The following is a 21,821-nucleotide window of genomic DNA, read 5'->3' as shown; positions in this document are numbered from 1 at the left end:
CTACACATATAATCCAATTACAGAATCTGTGAAACTTAGCTCTGCTGATAAATATGAGGACATTGTAATTCAGTCAATTAACTGTGGAAGGCAAACTTGTAAGGTGTGTTGAGTGTAGACCTGTATTAACCCTCCATGACTCACTTGAAGATTGCCTTGAAGTGATACCATGGGTTTTTGTATGCCTAATATCTTAATATCAGATCTTCCTGAGTCAGCAAAAGGGTAAGGAATAAGCAGTCTCCTGACAAGCATGAAGAGGAAGCTGAAAAATACAACCTCCCATGGGGACATGGGTGACTGCCTTACACATGTGAGAAGGGCCTCCCTTGAAGGTTGCCCAGCTCACAGGGACCTTTCTGGGAAGTCAGGCATTTCTGAGCTTTCAGGTGAAGTTCCTTATGCATGCTATTATAACCTTTTACTCATCATTGCTGTAAAAACCCTTTTCTCTTATGCTTTATGTCTCTACCATAAGTAAGCAGCAAGAGCAGCTAGATGGGCACTGTGCTTGCCAGCTATGGCAGCACCCCAGGGGAGAGCACGGCTTCTGAAGCTCGCCCCCACAGCTGAGGAGTTACCAGCAGGAGAATTCACAACAGCTCCCTCTCTGAGGTGAACCCACACAGGATCTCCTCCTAGACATCATGAGTGAGATGTGTAACATGAGGGGGCACACCAAAGTCCCACAGACCAGGAGTACAGCTGCTTCTGAAATAACACGTTGAGTGCATTACAGCTTGTCCCTCCTTACTCGCCTACTCGTTCAGCAAGGGCTGCCAAGTCACTTAGGGTAACAGTACTTAAGCATCAAAGAAGCACACAACAGATTGGGGAAATCTACCAGTTTTGCTAATGAACTTTCAGTTTTACAAAAGAAAAAACCACATTTCAAGCCTTTTACCTTCTCTGTCCCTCAGTTTTGAGATTTGCAAGCACTAGGAGAAACACAGTGTTTTATTGCACACAATTATAATGTCATGGTGTGTCATTAAAGAAAGGTCACTACAATTAATCTGTGGTAAAGACAGAAGAATAGTACTCAGCAGTACAGAATCAGAATAATTGCAGATAAGAGCCATTTTGTATCTAATGGCTTTTTCCATTTTACACAAATGCAGATATCTCAAAAAATTGCAAATTTTAGGAATTAAATCTTTTTTGGGGGGTCTATAAGGAATGTGTATAATAAGTGATAATCATAGATGACTATTGAGTTTCACAGACTGCATGTCTTTAAAATGCCAAGAGGAGTTAAGAGCAAGCTTTGCCAGCCACGAAGCATAACACCACCTGTGTGACACTGTCACAGTCTGAGACTGCAGGGTGGACAGCACAGCGCTTAGAGAGGGCATTGCCGCAAATGCCTGCCTGAGCACTTCTCTTGTATTTGTGATGGCCAATGAATGGTTTAAGCACCAGCAGGAGCTTTTGCTGTTTTACAGGGTTTCCAGCTGCTTGAAAAGTGGGACCAGATGCAGTCTTATGGTGCAGTCTTACAAGCTCTTCCTCAGCTGAGGATCCATCTTCTCTGGTTCCCCAAACTGTGACAGCTAGCCCAGTGCCAAACCATGCTGAGTGCCTACATTTGATGGGTTTTACTGTGGCTGCTGCCACAGCTGGGGCAGTAGCCCCAGTCAGGCATGGGCTGGGGCAGTAGCCACAGTGAGTCTGCCTGCTCCATGTGGCAAGGCTGTGTTCTAGTTTACAGTCACTCAACAACTGCAGCCAACTTCGACTTTTAAACATGTGGAAGCAAGCTTCAGGTGATGTTAAGGCCTTTAGCCCAATAATTGGAAATTAATGTCACCATTCAGTGCAGTGCTGCAGAGATACAGACATTAGCCAGAATTTTTTTTTTTTTTTTGTCAGAAGCAAACAATGAGAGAATATGCATGCGTGTCCCTTTGGAAGACACTTCTGACCAGTCTCTGTAAAATAACAAGTTGGATTTAATCATTAGGAATTCCATTTTAATGTCTCTATAACAACAAAAAAAATCATTAAAATGACCTCTCATCCTTACAGTCTATAATTCTTATATTTTAATGGCACTTTGTTTCAATAATTGCTTTCATGCAGAAAATATTACAACACAAATAATACCCAAAACAATACTCTCATTATTGTCTAGGCAGCTCAATGAAAGCTCCAAGAACTCATTAAAATACACTTTTCATGCAATTTGCATTACAATGATGCAAATTAAGTCCCTGAAAAAGTAGACATGATAAAGAAGTCAAATGTATTTCAAGAAATTTGCCCAAATTATTTACCTGTTGTTATATGTTAATCACCACCTTATGTTTCATAATCAGAGCTTTAAATCACGAACAGTTTATTTTCTTTTCCTGCAGAAAAGCAATAAAAATTAGGGTGCACTTTTTGAATTTGTGTTAGTGTCATTACAGTGAAAAACACAGGAGGTATTATGACCATTTTTGCAATCTCTTAGACTTTTGTAAGTAATACCCCTGCTTTCACAGATGGGAAAAGTAGTTTGCCACAGTGGCCAGTCAGGTGTCCTTCAGCTGAAATGTGTTTGTCTGTTATGTGGGAATAGCTGTAGTTCTATCACTTCAGTATCTCTTCATGCTGTTGACTGGGTTAAGAGCTGCTTAACTGAGCTGAGAAGAGGATAATCTCTTTACTGCTCTCTCTCTCTCACAAATGCAAAAATCCAGATGTGCTTATGTACTCTCTCTTACCTGTTTTCTTTCTGCTGTGGGGCTAGAACACTTGCTGGAAACAGTCTTAAGGATATTTCATTGTAGAAAAGGTTTCATCATGTTAGAGTACAAATATAATATAGGTTCTGCATGTAATACAATATTTCACAAACAGAATCTGTTTTCAAAAGTTGAATGCTCTGGGGAGTTTAGAAACTAAATAACGGGACAGCTGCCAATAAATATTTCAAAATAAGATTTAAATTTTTTATTTTTCAATGAGGGTGTAGAAATCTGGTGTTTTACTGATATGAGCCAATTCATGTTTTATTTCCTAGATAATATCATGTCCCATTGTGTTAGTATGTTTTGAGTCTTTTTACGTCATATTTAATTATATTCTTTTAAATGTGCATACAGAGAGTAGGAGGCTTTTGCTTCATTTAAATTTAAATGCCGCTAACTATGTTTGTTTGGGTTTCCTAAACTTATTTTGTCTGAAAGTAACTCTTTTTACTGTGTTCTTTTCAGGGGAAAGGAGGGAGTTACTTATTTCTTTTGGGTATTAAATTAAGTCATTTTCATAATTTTTTCTGATATTTGAAACATTTAAAGCATCTGGATCCTTTTCAAGGCTTTTCAAGGTTTGAGGACAGCTATACTAAAAGGAACCCACTGGTTAAACCAAGCTTGTCAATAACTGCTTCTCCTCTCCAAGTGTTGCAGGTGGGGAGCTCTTTGACTTCTTGGCTGAAAAAGAATCTCTCACGGAGGAGGAAGCCACAGAATTTCTAAAACAGATCCTTAATGGTGTTCAGTATCTCCACTCTCTGCAAATTGCCCACTTTGATCTTAAGGTGTGTTGAACAGATAAAAACTTAAACTGTAATCAACATCCATTGAAGTCCTTTGTAATTCTAGCCACAAATCAGTCATCATGCAGATCTTGGCCACAGTTTTGTTTTGCTAGCTTATGTAGACAGGGGAAAGCTCAGTCATTGGAAAGAAGTTACTGAACTGTAAATAGTTCCTGTCTGGGAAATGTTTCTTCAGGGGAAATGGCACCTTCTGACAAAATTAAACCATTCTGAGAAAACAAACCTGAAATAAAAATGAGGGCTATGATTTTTTTTTTTTTTTTTTATGTGAATGGGATCTGGGTGAAACATTCTGACCTAGATGCTTTTTTCAACTGTGGGTTTTTTTAGGTCCTTAATTGAAACTGTACTAAGTACAAGAATTTTTGTGGAGCAGGCAGCAGATTTCCACTTCTGTCTTTTTCTCTTTTTGTGGCTTTTTTGTTTGTTTTCAGAAAAGTTGTTAATTGCATCCTTTTGATAATGAAAGCAGAGCTTTTTATATCTAAAGTCAGCAACTGCTTTTCAATGTTTCAATTTCAGCATATTTTCCCCCATAAGATTTTATTTTTCAGAGGTAGACAACTAAACATTCCCTGAAGTCTCCTGAAGTGGGCAGCTATGTCTGTAAGAGAGAAAGGAGGCATGATTATTTAATTACAATTGAAATGTAGTTCTGAAAGGGGGATGAGGTAGAGAAGGGAATGAATTTCAGTGTAAGCATACCTTTTCCAGTTTCATCATCGTTACCTCAGTAATATATTTGGTCTTTGTATGACAGTCAGCAAGAGAAAAAAATTGTAAAGTTAGAAAGGAATCTATTTCAAAGAGTGTGAAATGTGAATTTTCGCCAATGTGTTTGTAGTTGAATAGGTCTTCCTTGGATACCAAAAATTTGTGCATTAAAGTAGGCAGCAAGGTGTAGACCAATAAAAGTATGCAATAGAAATGCAGGGAAGAAATAAAAGAAAATTACTTTTGCACATATCAGGTCTTGTGATTGGGAAAAAAAGGAAAAAGAAGGGTGACAATGAAGAGCTGTCCTTAATGCCTCCAAAAGCCCTTAACACTCTGAACAGGATAAAGGTAGCTACAGGACCTTTCAGAGCACACCAGCTTATGGACATAACAGGACATGGAGACTAAGTAGCTGATTCTGTATGCTCATTAAAGTGATGCAGTGTTGAAACAGCCCCCTTTGCTGATAATCCTGGCATTTCATCTTCTTTGTTCTGGCTTTGCAGATCTTTGGTGTAAAGTAATGTGAAGTCCATATTTCAAAATAAGCTAGAAAAGACAGGAGAACCTGCTCTTTTTCCTTTTTTTTTTAAATATGTTGAGCCTTAAAATCTGGGAGCTGGACCACTCCAGAAGTTTCCCTGGAAGATCCAAAGGCAACAAGATACACCTCCCTAATTGCTTACATGGTATGAAAGAAACCTCTTTCTGGGACTAATGTAAACCAAACCCAGTAACTAGTTTATAGGGTTTTGTTTCCTGCAAGCTCCCAGCAGTGCTGGAATGGCTGTAGCACAGGGCCTGTGATTTTTACTGGGGGACAGTGTGTTTCACTTAGGGTTAGTCCACATGAAAACTGCAACTGTGGTATCTACAAGAAGTAAAATCTTGGCCTTGTGGAAATCATAGTGCTTCAACAGCAACATGAAATCCTAATGTACTGTAGTTACTTTAAGCATATGTTAGATCATAATAGGAAAAGACAGGATTTTGCTGCCTAAAATACAATTCAAGTGTCTAACGGAGGTAAAAAGGAATGTTCAGTGGTGAAGAACACTGGTTCACAGTTTGTACCTATATGTAATCTCTCTTTCTCTCCCCCTTCCTCCTTCTCAAAGCCTGAAAACATAATGTTGTTGGACAGGAATGTACCAAAGCCTCGAATCAAGATTATTGACTTTGGTTTAGCACACAAAATTGACTTTGGAAATGAATTCAAAAATATCTTTGGAACGCCAGAGTTTGTTGGTAAGAAAACTGTTGTTTCTTCAAACTATTCTTTTTCAGTCTGTGAAACAGTATTTGTGGCTTATCTTGGCTTGGCTGATTTACAGATTATGAAATTTGTGTGTAATTCGTGACATTTTGAAATTTAAATAAGCAATTTGTAGCATTTGATTTCAAATTAGACTTACATTAAGATATTTTAATCTATCAGCATCTTAGCTTACTATCTCTGACATACATGGACTCAGAGTGAGACTTATACCTGTTCTTTGACTAGGTACTTACCTTGCTGCTTTTTCCTTTAGCTCCTGAAATAGTAAATTATGAGCCTCTTGGTCTTGAAGCAGATATGTGGTAAGTGATTGGATCTTACTTGAAATAAATCTCTCATGATTATACTTATGTTCTAACCTTTTTTTTTTCTCCTCTCTCTCTTTCCATCTATTTTTCTCTCCTCTCCCTCATCCTTTCTTTGTTTATTTTTCCTTCAATCCAGGAGCATTGGTGTAATAACTTATATTCTGTAAGTACCAAAATCTATGGGTGTTTCTTGCAAATGCTGTTGTTTTTTAATTCTTATTCTATCCTCTGGGGTGTTGGTGGTGTCTGTACAAATCAAACTGCTCTGATTGCCCATCATGATTCAAGTTGTATGATCTTAAAAGCAGTAGTATAATTATTGAAAGAATTGCTGTTAATTAGCATTGAGCTAACATGGGAAACTGTCTTTAAATCTGCAGGTGACTTTCCTACAGCTATATTTTAATAGTAGTCTTTGAAATTACAGCAAAGTTTTTTGTCCTGCTACATCACATCATCCTGAAAATAGATTGCAGCCTTAAAACAGAAAAGAAAAATGTTTGCTTTCTACTGTTATTTGATCTCAGAGGGCTGAAGCAGCATTGTTACAACATGTACTGAGAGGAATGTTCTGTCTCTCTTGCAGTCTAAGTGGTGCATCTCCATTTCTTGGAGAAACCAAACAGGAAACATTGGCTAATGTATCTGCTGTGAATTATGAATTTGAAGAAGAATTCTTCAGTAATACCAGTGCCCTAGCTAAAGACTTTATACGAAGACTTCTAGTCAAAGATCCAAAGTAAGTTGTTTTTCTTCTGTGTGGCACTTACATCTCTAGTATTTAAATTACATAATATTTGGAGATGATAGTTTAATAAACATAAACCAGTATGTATTTTATTAATATCTGAAACAGTTTTATCCCTTATTCTCTTAAAGGAAGAGAATGACTATTCAAGACAGTTTGCTGCATCCTTGGATCAAGGTTAGCATGCCATTCAATCCCTGTTGTCCTGTTTTTAAACATTCTTCATTTCATGCTTTTCAAGTTCCTTAACATGGAATATGTTCACAATTGTTTAATGTAACTTACTGTTTTGGAAAGCTGCTTATATGAAAGCTAACACATTCAGAATATGGGCTTCATTCATGTATGCTCTATGTGAGTTAGCAGTAGGGAAGTAGCCCCCTATGGAAATTAAAGTCGTGGTCAGACAGAGAAACTAATTTTCAGAGAGCATTGCACTGACAAACATACAGTCTCTGAATCCAGTCCAATTCACACTAATTCTTCTTCTTCTAATGCCCTTATTTAGACTGGGAAAAAACTAGTAATCTCTCTTCTGTCCTTCCCCTTAGACTGAAGAGAGTAGTTGATGTGGTGGCCCACTTCTTTCTTCAGTGTTTCAGTGTTTGGTTTGGGTTGAGCTGTTGTGAAGCTGCTAGGTTGAGAGGGAGAAAATGGCACCTATCATTCTTCTTAATGTGTGTAATACTACCTGGCAGTTTATTGTTTTAACTCTGTATCACATTCTGATTGTGGGTAGTAAACCCATTCAGTGCCATTGATTTCCCAGGATGTGAGGATGCACAGTGGGTATTTGATCCCATTTGACTTTCCAGAGAATCAGTTAGCAGAATATTTATCTGTGCCACAACTGCTGCAGTTCACAGAAAAACATCCAAGGGCAGACATTTCTACACCAAAGTGCCAAAATACAAATTTAATCATGCTTTGCTGACTTTTTGCTGAGGTAATCTGATATAGTTGAAATGTGTGGAACATATTGACATGATATTTTAAACCACTAAAGCAAACATTGTGCAAGTTGGTCTCTCTTGGACCAAGTTCCACACTCGTGCAAAGAGACAGGTTGTTTTGTACCCTATTACTTTGCTTTATAACTTAACTTTCCAGGCATTTGATTCCCAGTTCACTGGTCGTATCCTCTTTTCCCTTTTCCCACCACTATCTTTACATGCATTTCCATGGCAGGGAAGGTTGAAACTAGTTCCCTTCCAACCCAAGCCTTTCCATTACTCTTTGATATATATATATCTCTGTAAAAATGACTTCAAGAATGGGATCATAAAATGCAAAATTTGGTCTACTCCACTAGTCATTGGTGCTTAGTATTAGCCCATGAAAAATTTGAAAGGATGAGGGCTTAGAGCTTGCTGTACTGGTGGGATGTGATTTTGTTTGGCGAGGAAGTAATTTTTCAGCAGCGTCCAGGTGATTACACTGAGACTGTAACAAAGATTGATTGCATTTAAAATCAGTCAGGAAATCTTCCCAGAAGACAGGATTTATCTTGGAAATCAAATGCCTCTATCAGAGAAGGAGGTGAAGGATAAGGCTGAATGTTCTGATGTTTGAAGGGTTTTTTTGTTTAAAATGAAAAAGCACATTTTAGTATTGCATTCTTAGGTCTGTATTTCCCTTACAGCATTTTCTTAAGAAATTCCATCTGTATGACAGACTAGACTCTGAATATTAAAATTATTTGCTTTCAATTACTTCATTATTACAGTATGATTGGAGTACTATTATAATGTAAGTGGAAATCATCACTGAGGGACAGAGTCTTACCTGCAGAAATTATGGAATTTTTTAGAACATCTTTATTTTCCCTTTTGCTCACAGCCGAAAGACACTCAGCAAGCACTCAGTAGAAAAGCTTCTGCAGTGAATATGGAGAAATTCAAGAAGTTTGCAGCACGACGAAAATGGAAAGTAAGTCGTTCAATAACACATCAAATGTTGGTGACATACAAAAGCAGTAGAATTGCCTGTTCCAGGAAAAGGTCAGCACATTTAAGAGTGGAAAAGAAGGAAGAAGAAACACCAGGAATAAATTAAGTGATGAGTATGGTAGTATGGGAGAAGACATCTTTATCAGTGATCTGCATACAAATGCTTGTGTGTGGATTGTTTGCTTTGTGCTTCTGCTGGATTATAAATAACAAAAGTTAAGGTTTCAAATTCAATATAAAAAGCAGATGGGGTGTTGAAGTTAAACTTCAGTTTGTTTTGCTAAGTCCTTTAAAATATCTGCAGTAGCATCCTATCAGAATTTTCTAATTTTTTTACATATAGCTTTTTTCTTATTATTTTTATAAAGCAATCAGTGCGCTTAATATCCTTGTGCCAAAGATTATCAAGATCTTTCTTGTCCAGAAGTAGCATGAGTGTCGCTAGAAGTGATGATACTCTGGTAAGTGTGTACTTATATATTTAGAATGCTTTATCACATTTGAACTTTGCCAGTTTCTAACTAACAGAAATGTATTAGTCTCTTGAAAATTTGCATGATTAACTAATCTCATAAGTAGAAAGAAATAGATTTTCAGGCTACGAAGGTCAGTTATCCATAGTTTGATCTTCTGCATCTTGAAACCTTGACATTTAACTTACCTTGTTGAGGCTGATACCTGGTGTCAAAAAATTAATTTCTTGGTTTTGAGACTTGATTAATGAGTATTTTTCGTACCATAACAATTATATGGTGAAAAAGTGTAATCTGAATTTTACTCATCATTTGCATCATCATTTTGTAGACTAAAATAATATTCCTTTTTTTTTTTTCACCGAATATTCAAAATTGAAACAGTTTTAAATCCGATGAATGCTAGATAGCAGTGTCACAATGAGCAGTTATTTGAGGAGGAAACTTCACAATTGGCCAGTATTCAGTTTGTAGTATTAGATAAGACTAGAGTTGCATTTAGGAGCAATTGTTGTATGTTTTTTAATTACAAATGCTTGTAAATCCAAAAGCATTCTTCTTAGGTTACTCTACAAGTTTTAATACACACTTCACAAATTCCCTGTGATCAGAAAGGAATGTGTGTTAATATGTTTAGAGTTGGGGAATATCATCTTTTCTGTGCATTAATAGGGTCAAACTTCAAAAATTCTTCAAAGCCTTTTTCATGCATACTATCTTCTCTATGGCCCTCCTGTGCAACTCCATGCTCATGTTTCCACTTTTTCTCCTCTTATCTTTCGGCTTCTGTGCTCTTTGTTCTCCTCTTGCTCTCCTTTCCCTAACCCCCACTCCCTTCAGCTATCTGTATGCCTTTTAACACTGGATCAGCTTTTCAAACCTGTGTTCCAGCAGAAAGGATTATAGCCCAATGTTAGTGTCCTAAAAAATCTGAAACCTCAGGAGAAAGGAGGTAAGAGCAATCCAAATAATGGGCTCTGTGAATTTCAGCTCTTTGAAATTCTAGTGCAGAGAAGAAAAATAAAGTTACACCTGCAGAACTATCTAAACTTATTCCTTAGGTTCTAGATTTTTATCTGATCCATTTGAATAGATGAGAGCTTGGACCAAAGCACCTCTCTTATGGATGGCACAAAACCTGATACTTCAGCTGGTATTCATGCACCTCTTGGGTTTTTTACTTGTTACATGTATGTATAGAATAATTTCCTTTTATGCAAGTATTACTTCTGTTGAAATCTATCATCTACTTTTCCTATGAGGAAAAAAAAATACACCTAATTAAAAAAACCTGTATGGAATGTCAGTGAGTAACAGGTTTGTGTGTGACAGAGACGGAAGCATATTTTACTAGAAAACATGTCGGGGGGATTTGGTGTGGGTTTTCAAATAACATACATACATGCTATCCATATGCTTCATGAAAGATTACAACTTGCAGCTGAAGCACTCTTTAACAAAAAAATATTTCAAAAAATTTTAGTTTTAAATTTTTTTTTATGTCTTGGCAGCTGGTTAGATACGGATTTTTTCTTACAGCTAACAATTTTTCTTCTTTCACATTTAATTGCAAGGATGAGGAAGATTCTTTTGTGATGAAAGCTATTATTCATGCCATCAATGATGACAATGTTCCCGGATTACAGCACCTTCTGGGATCTCTGACAAATTACGATATCAATCAACCCAACAAGGTAGTGTGGGTCTGTTTTGAGGTGTGATGTGTGTGGGGGACTAGCTACCACCCTGTTGAATAGAGCAGTGTGGTTGTAAAATAGAAATGTAACACCTGAAATGAAAAGGCAAGGGAATGGGAAAAAATTCTGCCTTTTTTCTAAGAGAAATTTTCATGTGCTTTGAGTTCAGTCTTCTCAAGATACATTAAAATGGAGCCAAATTTTTTTTGCCTAGGCATTTTAAAAGTGTAACTCAAATCTATGGCCAGGAACTGTGGTGTATCAAATATTTGCCTTCCCTCTTGGTGGTAGTTGCTGTTTCTTGTGGCCAACAAAGATGGCACAATACCTAAGAATAACCAGACTGCTAAAACCGACTTTGCAAAGCATTGTTAGAAGTTGCAAACAGCCAATTGGGTTATGTAAACATGTTAGATGTTGGTGTTCGCTTTCAGTAGTGAAATTGCTTGTCCACTACAGTATTTCAATGCATCAGCAACATGTAGGAAAGTGAAACGCGACTGCCCATTAAAACGAAAATACAATTATTTCTTAAATGGTTCAACACGAGGTCACACTTTTTTTGCATGGTTATAGTGGCCTCCATTACAAAGTACTTTCAGAAATATTCATGAAGACCAGTATAGAAGTATTAGTGTGATGGATCTTGAACCATTTAAAAATCACTAGGTTTTGTTGTTTTAATGGGCAGTCCCATTTCACTTTCCTAGATGACTTGTGTCTGAGGTGGTGTGGTAGCTGTAGAGAAATTGCAAAGGGGTATATTCTTACCAAAAAAGGCTAATAGTAAGAGCTTAACATTGATATCCCTTATTTAAAAAGCATAAATTTACTGTGTGATATATCATGAATTCATCTCAAAAACATGGAGAATTGCTGTGCAATATTTTTTTTAACAAAGGGATAAATTATTTCCACACAATATTTCCATACAATATTTCCTGTAGACTTAATTTGAAAGTGGAAATCCAGAAATGCTATTCAATGCATGCCTTCTATTCCACTGTTTCCTTAATCCTTCAATAATTAATTATATCATTCTTGCTTGTATTTCATTGTTAGCATGGAACACCTCCACTACTGATTGCTGCTGGCTGTGGAAACATTCAGATGCTTCAGCTGCTTTTAAAGCGTGGATCTCGTATTGATGTTCAAGATAAGGTTGGGTGTGGCGGCGTGTTTCGGGGGGCCCCCCAGGGGTGTCCCTGTGGGGGCTGCCTAGGCTGTGAGTTTGCTGGTAGCAGCAGGCAGGCAAGGAGACTCCACACGGCTTCTGAGGGTGCTCATTAGATGAGGGGTTATTGGGGGTCCTACCCCTGGGAGGCAGCATGGTTTCTGAGGGAGAGGGGGGGAAAGGGGAGTGAGGGGGGAAAGGGGAGGGGGAGAGAATGCATCAAATGAGCTGAGAGAGCACCAGCCACGAGAGCCGGCTAAGAGAGAGACTGCCCCGTCCCCCTGGCACACTTAACAGGGAGATTCAAAGTGGGCGCGGAACAGATTGGGCCAATGGGATTACAGACACAGGATACTGCAGGGGAGGATCACAGGCTTGGAATAAACCATACATTTTCGAGAAGTGAGACAGAGCATACCGTTCAACTAAAATATAACACCACAGTTGGGGTTCTGCTTTTCAACTACTCTTTTTAAGTTTTTTTAGTACAGTTAGCAGGAGACAAGCATTTCAGACCAAGTGGTATTGGAAATTAAAAATTCTGAGGTATAGATCTTGTTTTCTGTCTTCCACAGCAAAAAACATAAGACCAAGTTTTTAGCAATGTCATTTGTTACTAATGCATGTCCTGTGATTTTCATCACTTTATTAGCTGAAATAATTTGAATTATACTAATCTTATAATGTAGTTCATGCTTACAAAGCCACCTCAGTTAGCTCAAATTAGTGATTTCCCTAAAACACAATGGTGAACTTTATTTAATATAGAATGATAAATTAATATTTAGCCATCGGGAATATAGCAACTAAAATTCATATTTGATGGAGGATATGCATTACAATAAGGTCTTTTCCCCAGTATGCTGTAATACTTCATTTAAAGCAAACTTGAAGAACTACCTGCTTCTCCATCTAATAGATGGTAAGGCAAGCAGAAGAAAGGTTTTTATCTAGTGACTGTTCTTTCCAAAGAACTCCCTAACAAAGGAGAAGAGGATTATCCTTGCAAAGAGTTAGTAATCCTGTTAATCATCTTTGCATTGAGAGGTTATTGTTGTCACTGTTGGTATGTAGGGTTGTAGAATCAATTTGATTTTTTTTTGAGTGAATGTGTTCATATAAGCTTGAATAGCTTTTCAGTGTGTCTGTGAACACCTAAGTGCACATATACCTCAGTTGAAAGTCTAGAATTGGGATTTTAACTTGATCTATAACATCTGAATTTTTTTTTTTGACAGGCTGGATCTAATGCAATCTATTGGGCTTCTCGACATGGACATGTAGAAACACTGAAATTTCTCAGTGATAATGAATGTCCTTTGGATATTAAGGATAAGGTAAGAAAATAACTCCTTTTTTACACAGAAGGCCTTTTCCTATAACTCTATCTTAGCAAAGAAAGAGGTCTTTCATTTGAAATGGTTTTCAGCTGTGCCATAATTCCTAGAATTTAACTGGCTCTTTTAGTGTGGTTTTCTAAGTTGACATATAGGGCTGTGATAACAGAGCTTTAAAGTAGCTGGATGTACTGATTATTTTTCTGACAAATGTTAGCCAAGTGTGCATGTTAAATGTGGTGAGTACATGGTGGGTAGGTGGGGAAGTACAAACCTAAATTAATTTTCACTTGAAGGCTTGATTTCTCATTGGAACTTAGAGTGAAATCGTGATTTGGTTTTTCATTCCTCTTGATTGAAATTCACTTTTGTCTGACAAGTAAATTTGACTGTTATTAAGTTGAGTTTAAGGAAGCCTAACAATTTATAGCTGATGAGCACTTACCTTGTCTTTGGCAGTGTTATTTGAGCAACATATGCCCTAGAAACTAGTTGCTGTTAAATTTTTATACCATAACAATGACTTTATACTAGCCAAAGCTCCAGTAGAGAACAAATTATACTTGTGAGACAGTTTGCTTTGTTGAGGGAGCTAATGCAAGGCAAGGTACATTAGGAAAATTGTTGTTTGACTCCTGATAAGGCTACTACAAAAGAGGTTACTCTCTTAATAAAAATACCATTTCTATTTTATATAATTTCCAAAAAGAAAGTGTTGCAAGTAGTTAGAGATCGTGACCAAAACACACCAGGGTATACAAATGTGTTAGACCAGCTCCTTACATTTGAATAAACAGGGCAGGGGGGAGTGTATGGAAATATTATGAATAGAAGTGCAAAATCTGTTTCAACACAATTGCACACACAGCTTCCTCCTCATAATCCCATCATGGCTGTGATCTGGAACTAATAAAGTGGAAAAATAAGTTCTGGAAAAAGATATCCTTTGAAGAAATAACCTGCCTGCCAGGTGGTGGTGTATCTGTCACATACAACCAGCTTGTAAGCTCTGCTGATGGAGCTGTGTGGCTGGGCAACAGAGAGGGAGGAGTATCCTGTGCAGGATTCAGGACATTCAGACTGTACATGGTGTACAGGGAGTGTATATCATGGTGTGACACAGGAAATTACACTGGCATGTTCTCCTGTAATTGCAGTCTGGGGAGACCGCTCTCCATGTGGCAGCTCGGTATGGGCATGTGGATGTGGTTCAGTTTCTCTGTAGCATTGGATCCAATCCAAACTTTCAAGACAAGGTGAGTCATGAACACTGTCTGCATTTTTTTCAACAAATAAGGCTTTATATAAGTGGTCAAAACTACAAGTCTCGCTTTTAGCCTCTGGCATGTTTGCAAACCAGAATTATGCAAGTTTTGATTAGCTCTTAATAAATAGATAAAGATTATGTGAAAAACTGAGAGAACCAACCAGTGCTATAAAACACAGGTTCTCTCAAAAATGAAGGCTCCTCGGAGAAACAACTCTGTGCAGGTGTGGGTGGTGGTGTGTACTCTTTGAGTTCAGCTAAAGATTTTTATTAGTTTTTGCCTTGAATTTTGCTTGGTTTTAGCAGTCATAGGATTTTTCTGCGGTGTCAAGGACACATTTTTGAAAATGAGAGGAGGATTTCTTTAGAGGTCTGAACTCTTGCAAGAAAACAAGGAAGAAAAGGCTTAATAGAAAAAGAAAATCCATTTCACCCAGATTTGACTCTGTGTGTATAAGTTTCACAAGCCTCCCCAAGTGCTGCATCCTCTAGGATTCCTTTTCATTGTTTAAAGAGCCCTGGGCTGAGGGAGGACAGGACATGCTCTTTGTCTGTTTCTTCACACTCAGATTTTTATGGAAACCTTGAATACAGTCCAAGTCCTCTGCTATTATCAGCCTCAATTGTCTCTTTTTTGATATTTGCCAGGTAGAGAAAGGCTAACTCATTTCTTAGAATTTGATAGAGCTTTTAGTAGGTTTTAATTCTCCCTGCTTTTTCAGTAGGCTGTTTTCAGTATATTTTTGTGAAACATTTGAGGTTTTTAATGGTGTACCACATAACTGCTCTAATGTACAATGAATTGAAGTTGAATATTTTCAAGTTTCGTGGGTTCAAGCAAAAAGCAAATTAGTACTTCAGTCAGAACTGAATTTCAAATGCAGACAGTTTCAAAGGCATGCTGTGATGTGTCTTTAAAATACTTGGGTTTTTAAGTATCTTTGCTCCTAGAACACTGGGATGTGCTTTCTCAACATGGTATGCAGAGTGACCCACCTCAAACTGCAGGTCTAGCAGGATTTGCACCTTCATGGTGATCGATCTGTTTTAGACACTGGATTAGTCACAGCACACAGGATATACAAGTTGTTTGTGAACAAGGGTCTGTTTTCAAATGAGAGAACCAAGATAGTTAGCCTCAGGAGCAAGGATAGATTTAAAGTAGTATTGCTGGCATACTAGGTACCATAATTACTTGTATGTCAGCTGAAGTTATTCTTAGTTTTAGAATGTCAGCATTAGAAATTACAGTGTTTTTTATAGGACTTACTTAGTAGACTGTCTTTTCTTTTTCATACCCTCTTTTTGTATTTTTAAGCTGAGGAGTTGTTCTTCCTGAAGTTTGGTTCAGTGCTGTTTTTTGATTTTCTATGTTCATAGGAAGAAGAAACCCCACTGCACTGCGCTGCTTGGCACGGCTACTACTCTGTTGCCAAAGCACTCTGTGAAGCAGGTTGCAATGTGAACATCAAAAACAAAGAAGGGGAGACCCCGCTCCTGACAGCATCTGCTAGGGGTTACCATGATATTGTGGAATGCTTGGCAGAACACAGGGCTGACCTTCATGCAACAGACAAGGTTAGTTATGTCTGGACATCACAGGGATGTGTCTCTCAATTGCTTCATTTGAGTGCTGCAAGTCAGTGTTGTTTCCACAAAGTGAATTTTCGTAGCAGTTCGCACAGGGGCCTATTGATGGCTGAAATAGTCTTTAAGGTTGTCCATTGATGATTATTATTCCATGATTGGGATTTTGCTGATCTATCATCTCCTTATCATTTATCACCTCATGAGTAACACTCTTTGAAAAATTAGGTCTGTAATTGGCAACAAACTGTTAACTTCAGAGAAAAAGATGGATTTGCTGTTGGCCTTTGATTACTATGGGTTGGAAAAATCACATCCATTTCTAATAAGAACTATTTAAAAATATGATTCTATTTGTTTCAGAATAAATTTTTGTATTTCAGGATGTAATCCAAATACATAAATTTGGAATTTAATTGCTTGTATTTTTGGTATGGCTGGCATTTTAGCTACCTTTATTAGTAATGTTTAAAAATAGTTATTAAAGTAAGTTCAGAAGAAAGTTTTTGCTTCTAAAAGAATTAAATTGTCTTTTCCGGTTACATTATCTCTTTAAGTTGGTCCACAGAGAGAAAGTTCTGTCTTTGAAGTTACTGATCAGAAGGCAGATTGCATGACTTTTGCATCAGTAACTTATGTCTAGTAAACACTAGAGTTTACAATATTCATCTGGTTGTTACTGTTGATCACTCTCCTCCCTCTGAGGAAAGCTGTTAGAAGAGAATGTGCATTTTTATTTTATCTGTTCCACTGCAAAGACCAGTGGCTTAAGAGAAATTTGCTTTAATCTCATGGTTTATTCATTCGGACAAATATGGTGCATCTCCCTGCCTCCACCTTCAAATCAAAAACCACTGTGATTCTTGAGGCCAGGAGATGCACCCTGTTACTTGAGATAGCTGTGACTTTACTAAATGTTTTGATTTTTAGTATTATTTGATCTCACTTACAAGTTGTCTCTTTATTTCAGGATGGTCATATAGCTCTGCATCTTGCTGTAAGAAGATGCCAAATAGAAGTAGTTAAAACTCTCATCAGTCAAGGATGTTTTGTAGATTTCCAAGACAGGCATGGCAACACTCCCTTACATGTAGCCTGCAAAGATGGGAATGTACCTATTGTGATGGCACTCTGTGAAGCAAATTGTAGTTTGGATGTCACTAATAAGGTAAAGGGAATATGGATACTGAACTACGTTGTTTAGTAGCTCACCTGTTGCATTAGGTGACCTTTTCAAGTTCTCTGATATGAAAACATCTTTTCCTTGGTTTTTTATGTCTCTGAAAGTGGCTGAATGCAAGTATTAAATGACTCACCTCACAAATTTATCAAAGTTTATTTCAGTTGAATAGATCATTAAACATCAATAAAGAAAAAAGCCAGGTGAATTATCACAGTATGTTTTGCCAAACTTTTTTCCTAGCCATTTAGCTTTGCTTTATGCAGATTACATCTAGGTGCAAAAGAACAGACAAAATGCATTGCAGCTGGCTTTGATTTCATAGGTAACATTAAGTTATACACAGAATTGAAGACTGGTATGTTTTCTACTACAATATGGTAACTCTAAAAATGGTGATTGCAATGATTATTGGTAGATGAATACCAGCTAAAAATGCAAACAATCTGTAGTTGGTGTAAGCACTTTCCAAAAAGAATATTTCATTACCTGCCTCTTTATTTCGAGACACTAGTGCCTTTTTTGTCACTTCTGTTGTGCTCATGCTGTAGTGTATGGGATAACTAAATATAATGCTTTACAGGTTTATATTATATCTTTTATCCTGGAGGTTTTAAGGGAAAAGTGAACTGTTTCAGGAAACTTTATATAGTTTGAATAGGTCAAGGTTAGCCACTGAACTCTGCTGACAGGCTGTGGTGCTTATGGCTTGATATTTAGCTCTGAATGTCTTTCTCTGCCCTATTGAAATTTTGTATGTGCTACAAAGTTTAAATGTTACTTACAGGAATCTTTATGTTTCTATATGCAATTTCTTTGATTCAGGTATTTTAGCTTCTTCATGTTTTTTCCTGGAAAAGTACATACTCTAGCAATAGTACTTTGCTAGTTAACACTTCTATTGCTTACAAAAAACACTTACATTGTATTGGCCAGATAATAGCCAAAGAAAATAATCAAGTTTTTTGAGGATTGTCCCTGCAATCATTTTTGGTTTCAACAATTAAAATCATCAGCTGTCTAATGAAAAAAGTTAAGACAATGAGCTCCCCAGTCCTGTTTCTCAGCTCAAATATGATTGACTAGGCAATTAAATCCACATCCACTGATAAGAGCACATTTTAGAGAGGTCAAGTTAATGGACCACGAGGCTGTTGTCCTGTTTGCTAATGGAGAATGCTGAGCTGGGATCACCACTGGCATGCTGTGGAAAAAACAATTAGCCTTCAAATGTTCAGTGGCCTTAGGATCATGGCTACAGAAGCTGTGGTTGTAGTTATTCTTCTGCTGTTATTCTTTTAAGAGTAATGTATTCTGGACAGATTTTTAAAGTACTCTTTATTTGAAATGGTGAGTTTGAGTGTTATTAAATAGAGAATCTCAATTTCTATTTCTCCTCTTCAGGAGCAAACCCTGTATTAACAGGGCATTAACAAAATTAACTTCTGTCCTTGGTCCAGACATTTGGCTTTGTCCCACATGTACATAATACTGATTGAAGGCAATGTTTGTTCTTTCAGAGATTCAGTGCAGCAGAACATCACATGCATTTAGAATCATAGAATCACAGAAGCATTTAGATTGAAAAATAACTGTAATATCAGAGTCTAGCCAGCACATTAACCCAGCACTGCCAACCCGACCACTAAACCATGTCCCTAAGTCCCACACCTATATGACTTAAATACCTCTAGGAATGGTGACTCCACCACTTCCCTGAGCAGCCCATTCCAGTGCTTGGACAACCCTTATAGTGAAGAAATTTTTCCTGACAGACAATCTAAATCTCCTCTGGCACAACTTGAGGCCATTTCCATTTTCCTTGAGGCCAAGTCCTGTCACTTGTTTCATGGCACAAGAAAACCAACACCCACCTCACTACACCCTCCTTTTAGGCTGTTGTAGAGAGTGACAAGGCCTCCCTTGAGCCTCCTTTTCTCCAGGATAAACAACCCCATCTACGTCAGCAGCTCCTCACAGGACTTGTGCTCCAGATGCTTCACCAGCTGCATTCCTTTTTTCTGGCTATGCCACAGCACCTCAATGTCCTTCTTGTCATGAGAAGCCAAAACCTGAACACAGGATTTGAGGTGTGGCCTGACCAGTGCCGAGTACAGGGGGAGCAATCACTGCCCTGGTCTCGCAGGACACACTCTTTGTAATACAAGTAGGATGCTACTTGAGATGAGGTGTAGGGTCTGGAGCAACCTGAGCATCTTTTCAGATTCCAGTTGTCAGAAAGCTGGCTTTGATCTCAAATACTTCTTTCAATAAATATTATGATTTTGTTTCTGTTTGTAGACAGGAAGAACAGTATTGAAAGCATAAAAATGTGAAGTAATAGTAGGCTACCAGCAGAGAATAAATGATAGTTTTTGTAACAGTAGCTCTGAACATGTAAAACCACAGGTGGGTGTCATGAGAACCTGTTGTCAGTGAAGAGATTAATGGAAAAAAAGTAAAAATTGGAAAAACAGTACTTTACAGCACTTTCCCTCTTCACTGAAGAAAATACATTATTTCATGGTGATTTCTTTCATTCATCCCTTTTATTTCTTTGGGTGAAAGGGGAAGATATTTAATCTTCAGTAATACTTGGGTTGAAGTAGAACCTGGAGTTCTAAAGGTTATAGAATTAGTGTTATTTAAGTGGTTCATATTTAATTAAGTAAAAAAGCAATTACATTTTCTGGAATTAAAAGACATTATCAAATAGAGCCAAAAAACCTCTAAAGGATTCCTCCACAGTTGTGAGGGATTTAGCTAGAAAATTGTTTCCCCATTTTTTAAATAGTCATCCAGCCTTTGTTTTTAATTGCACTTTTGTGCTTAAGCTGCAATCAAAAGTACATTTTCTTGCAGTTTTTGCTAAACTTGTTAGTATGTATAATTGTATATACCTCATTATTACTCATAAAATTTGAAGTGAAGTTCTTTGACTGATGTAGTGACACATCTTTCCTCATGTTAGTATGGAAGAACACCTTTACACCTGGCAGCAAACAATGGCATTCTTGATGTTGTCCGCTTCCTTTGCCTGACCGGTGCCAACGTAGAAGCATTAACCTCTGTAAGTATTGAGAGATGCTGTTCTTCTTTTATGCATGATAGTTGAAAGAGAACTCATAGACAGGTGTAGGAAAAGGACATTACATATTGAAATTTAAAAAAAAAAGGCTGTTGTATGTTATACAACATGAGTGGTATTTGTTATCTCTCTCTTGTCTACTTGTTCCCTTCTTGCAACTGAATTTGGAACTGATTTTGGTACAGTACAGCTACCACTTTGTCTACACCTAATAATTTCTTCATCTAAGAATTACTTGTATCATTGTGTTTTCTATAAGTTTTAAGTAACTTCATTAAGATGTATGTCATTTCACATTTGAGAAACATACAAATGCATTGTATGTATCTTAAATATTTTTCTTGCTTTAAGGAGTTAAAAAGTTCTAGTTTTATGCTGGGAGATGTGTGGTTGCATGGATGAGTGAACCAGCATGTGAGTATCCTTATAAACTAAATCATTCATGTCAGATCAGCCAGCATCATTGCTTCCAGTTAGTAACACTGAAGGCATTTTTCATTCTCAGTAAGGTGAGAAACATCTTCCTAATGAGATACCCACAGCAGGAATGAAGTGTCCTTCATAATATCCACGATAAATTATAAATATCATACACACCATTACATGTGAACAAATTAACCATGTTTTGTACTCAGATGCAGCAAATCATTTAACATTGCTACTCACTGTAACCAGTGTATTCTGCTTAGAAATAACTACTGCTCTATATGAGGAAGACATGTTGTCATTAGATTTGAGGTCACATTTTTCAGAGTTCTTTTCCTAACAAATTTTTCCTGAGATGGCTGAAATGGAGGAGGAAAAGAAGAAAACTTCTGTATGATTTGCTTTACTCATTTGGTAGAAAATACTAATTTTTGTGGTTTTTTTTCTCTAGACTTAACACTGCAGTTTTTTCTTTTAAGCACAGATCTTATGTAGGAGGAGAATGCCAATAAACTTGGAATTGTGGCTTAAACAAGTTTAGGACGTAATAATTACTTTTTGATAACTATTGAATTGTATATTGCTGTGTCCCCTATTAATAATAATGAAATGTGCATGCAGTGGACTTGGTAGGATGCTCTACAGATTTCCTTTGTCATCTGTTTTTGTCTTTTTTGTTTGTTTGTTACATCCCATTGTGTATATGTATTTGCACTACTACGTACTGTAGAGATGAGATAAAATAAAAGGGTGATGGGGGAATTCTTGAGGTTTTGCACTTCATTTATGCCATGACAGCTGTGTTGGTATAATTGCCTGTGTGGACACTCTCCTTCCAAGATAAAAGTACATTTTGTCTCTTCACTTTAGGTCAGTTTGAAGGCCATAACAAAATAAATAGTGCTGATACTAAATCTAGCAGGAGCAGTACACTGAATATACGTAACCATCCATTATTCCAGCAGAGTGGTGGCAGAGAGAAGGAAAAAGGAGGAGAGTACCAAAGGAACTTGCATGTTGTGATTTTAATATTTCAGTTTTGCT

The 21,821-nt window shown here is 37.2% G+C and overlaps 1 protein-coding gene across 3 annotated transcripts in view; it reads left to right on the top strand.

Annotated features, from left to right (window-relative positions):
- DAPK1 (death associated protein kinase 1) overlaps positions 1-21,821 on the top strand; it is an 85,503-nt gene that overhangs the window by 47,305 nt on the left and 16,377 nt on the right. For 2 of the 3 annotated variants that reach the window (XM_068175805.1, XM_068175804.1), the window contains exons 4-18: positions 3,388-3,526; positions 5,383-5,512; positions 5,797-5,845; positions 5,988-6,014; positions 6,438-6,590; positions 6,731-6,776; positions 8,439-8,528; positions 8,917-9,009; positions 10,596-10,715; positions 11,781-11,879; positions 13,131-13,229; positions 14,387-14,485; positions 15,877-16,074; positions 17,054-17,251; positions 20,235-20,333. In XM_068175805.1, the coding sequence (XP_068031906.1) occupies positions 3,388-3,526; positions 5,383-5,512; positions 5,797-5,845; positions 5,988-6,014; positions 6,438-6,590; positions 6,731-6,776; positions 8,439-8,528; positions 8,917-9,009; positions 10,596-10,715; positions 11,781-11,879; positions 13,131-13,229; positions 14,387-14,485; positions 15,877-16,074; positions 17,054-17,251; positions 20,235-20,333 (1,639 nt within the window). The remainder of the gene's footprint in view (positions 1-3,387; positions 3,527-5,382; positions 5,513-5,796; positions 5,846-5,987; positions 6,015-6,437; positions 6,591-6,730; positions 6,777-8,438; positions 8,529-8,916; positions 9,010-10,595; positions 10,716-11,780; positions 11,880-13,130; positions 13,230-14,386; positions 14,486-15,876; positions 16,075-17,053; positions 17,252-20,234; positions 20,334-21,821) is intronic. The other variant, XM_068175806.1, reaches the window with a different exon arrangement.

This window comes from Anomalospiza imberbis, chromosome Z, assembly GCF_031753505.1.
Source record: "Anomalospiza imberbis isolate Cuckoo-Finch-1a 21T00152 chromosome Z, ASM3175350v1, whole genome shotgun sequence".
Classification (NCBI taxonomy): Eukaryota; Metazoa; Chordata; class Aves; order Passeriformes; family Viduidae; genus Anomalospiza; species Anomalospiza imberbis.
This window is presented reverse-complemented; position numbering and strand designations above follow the sequence as displayed.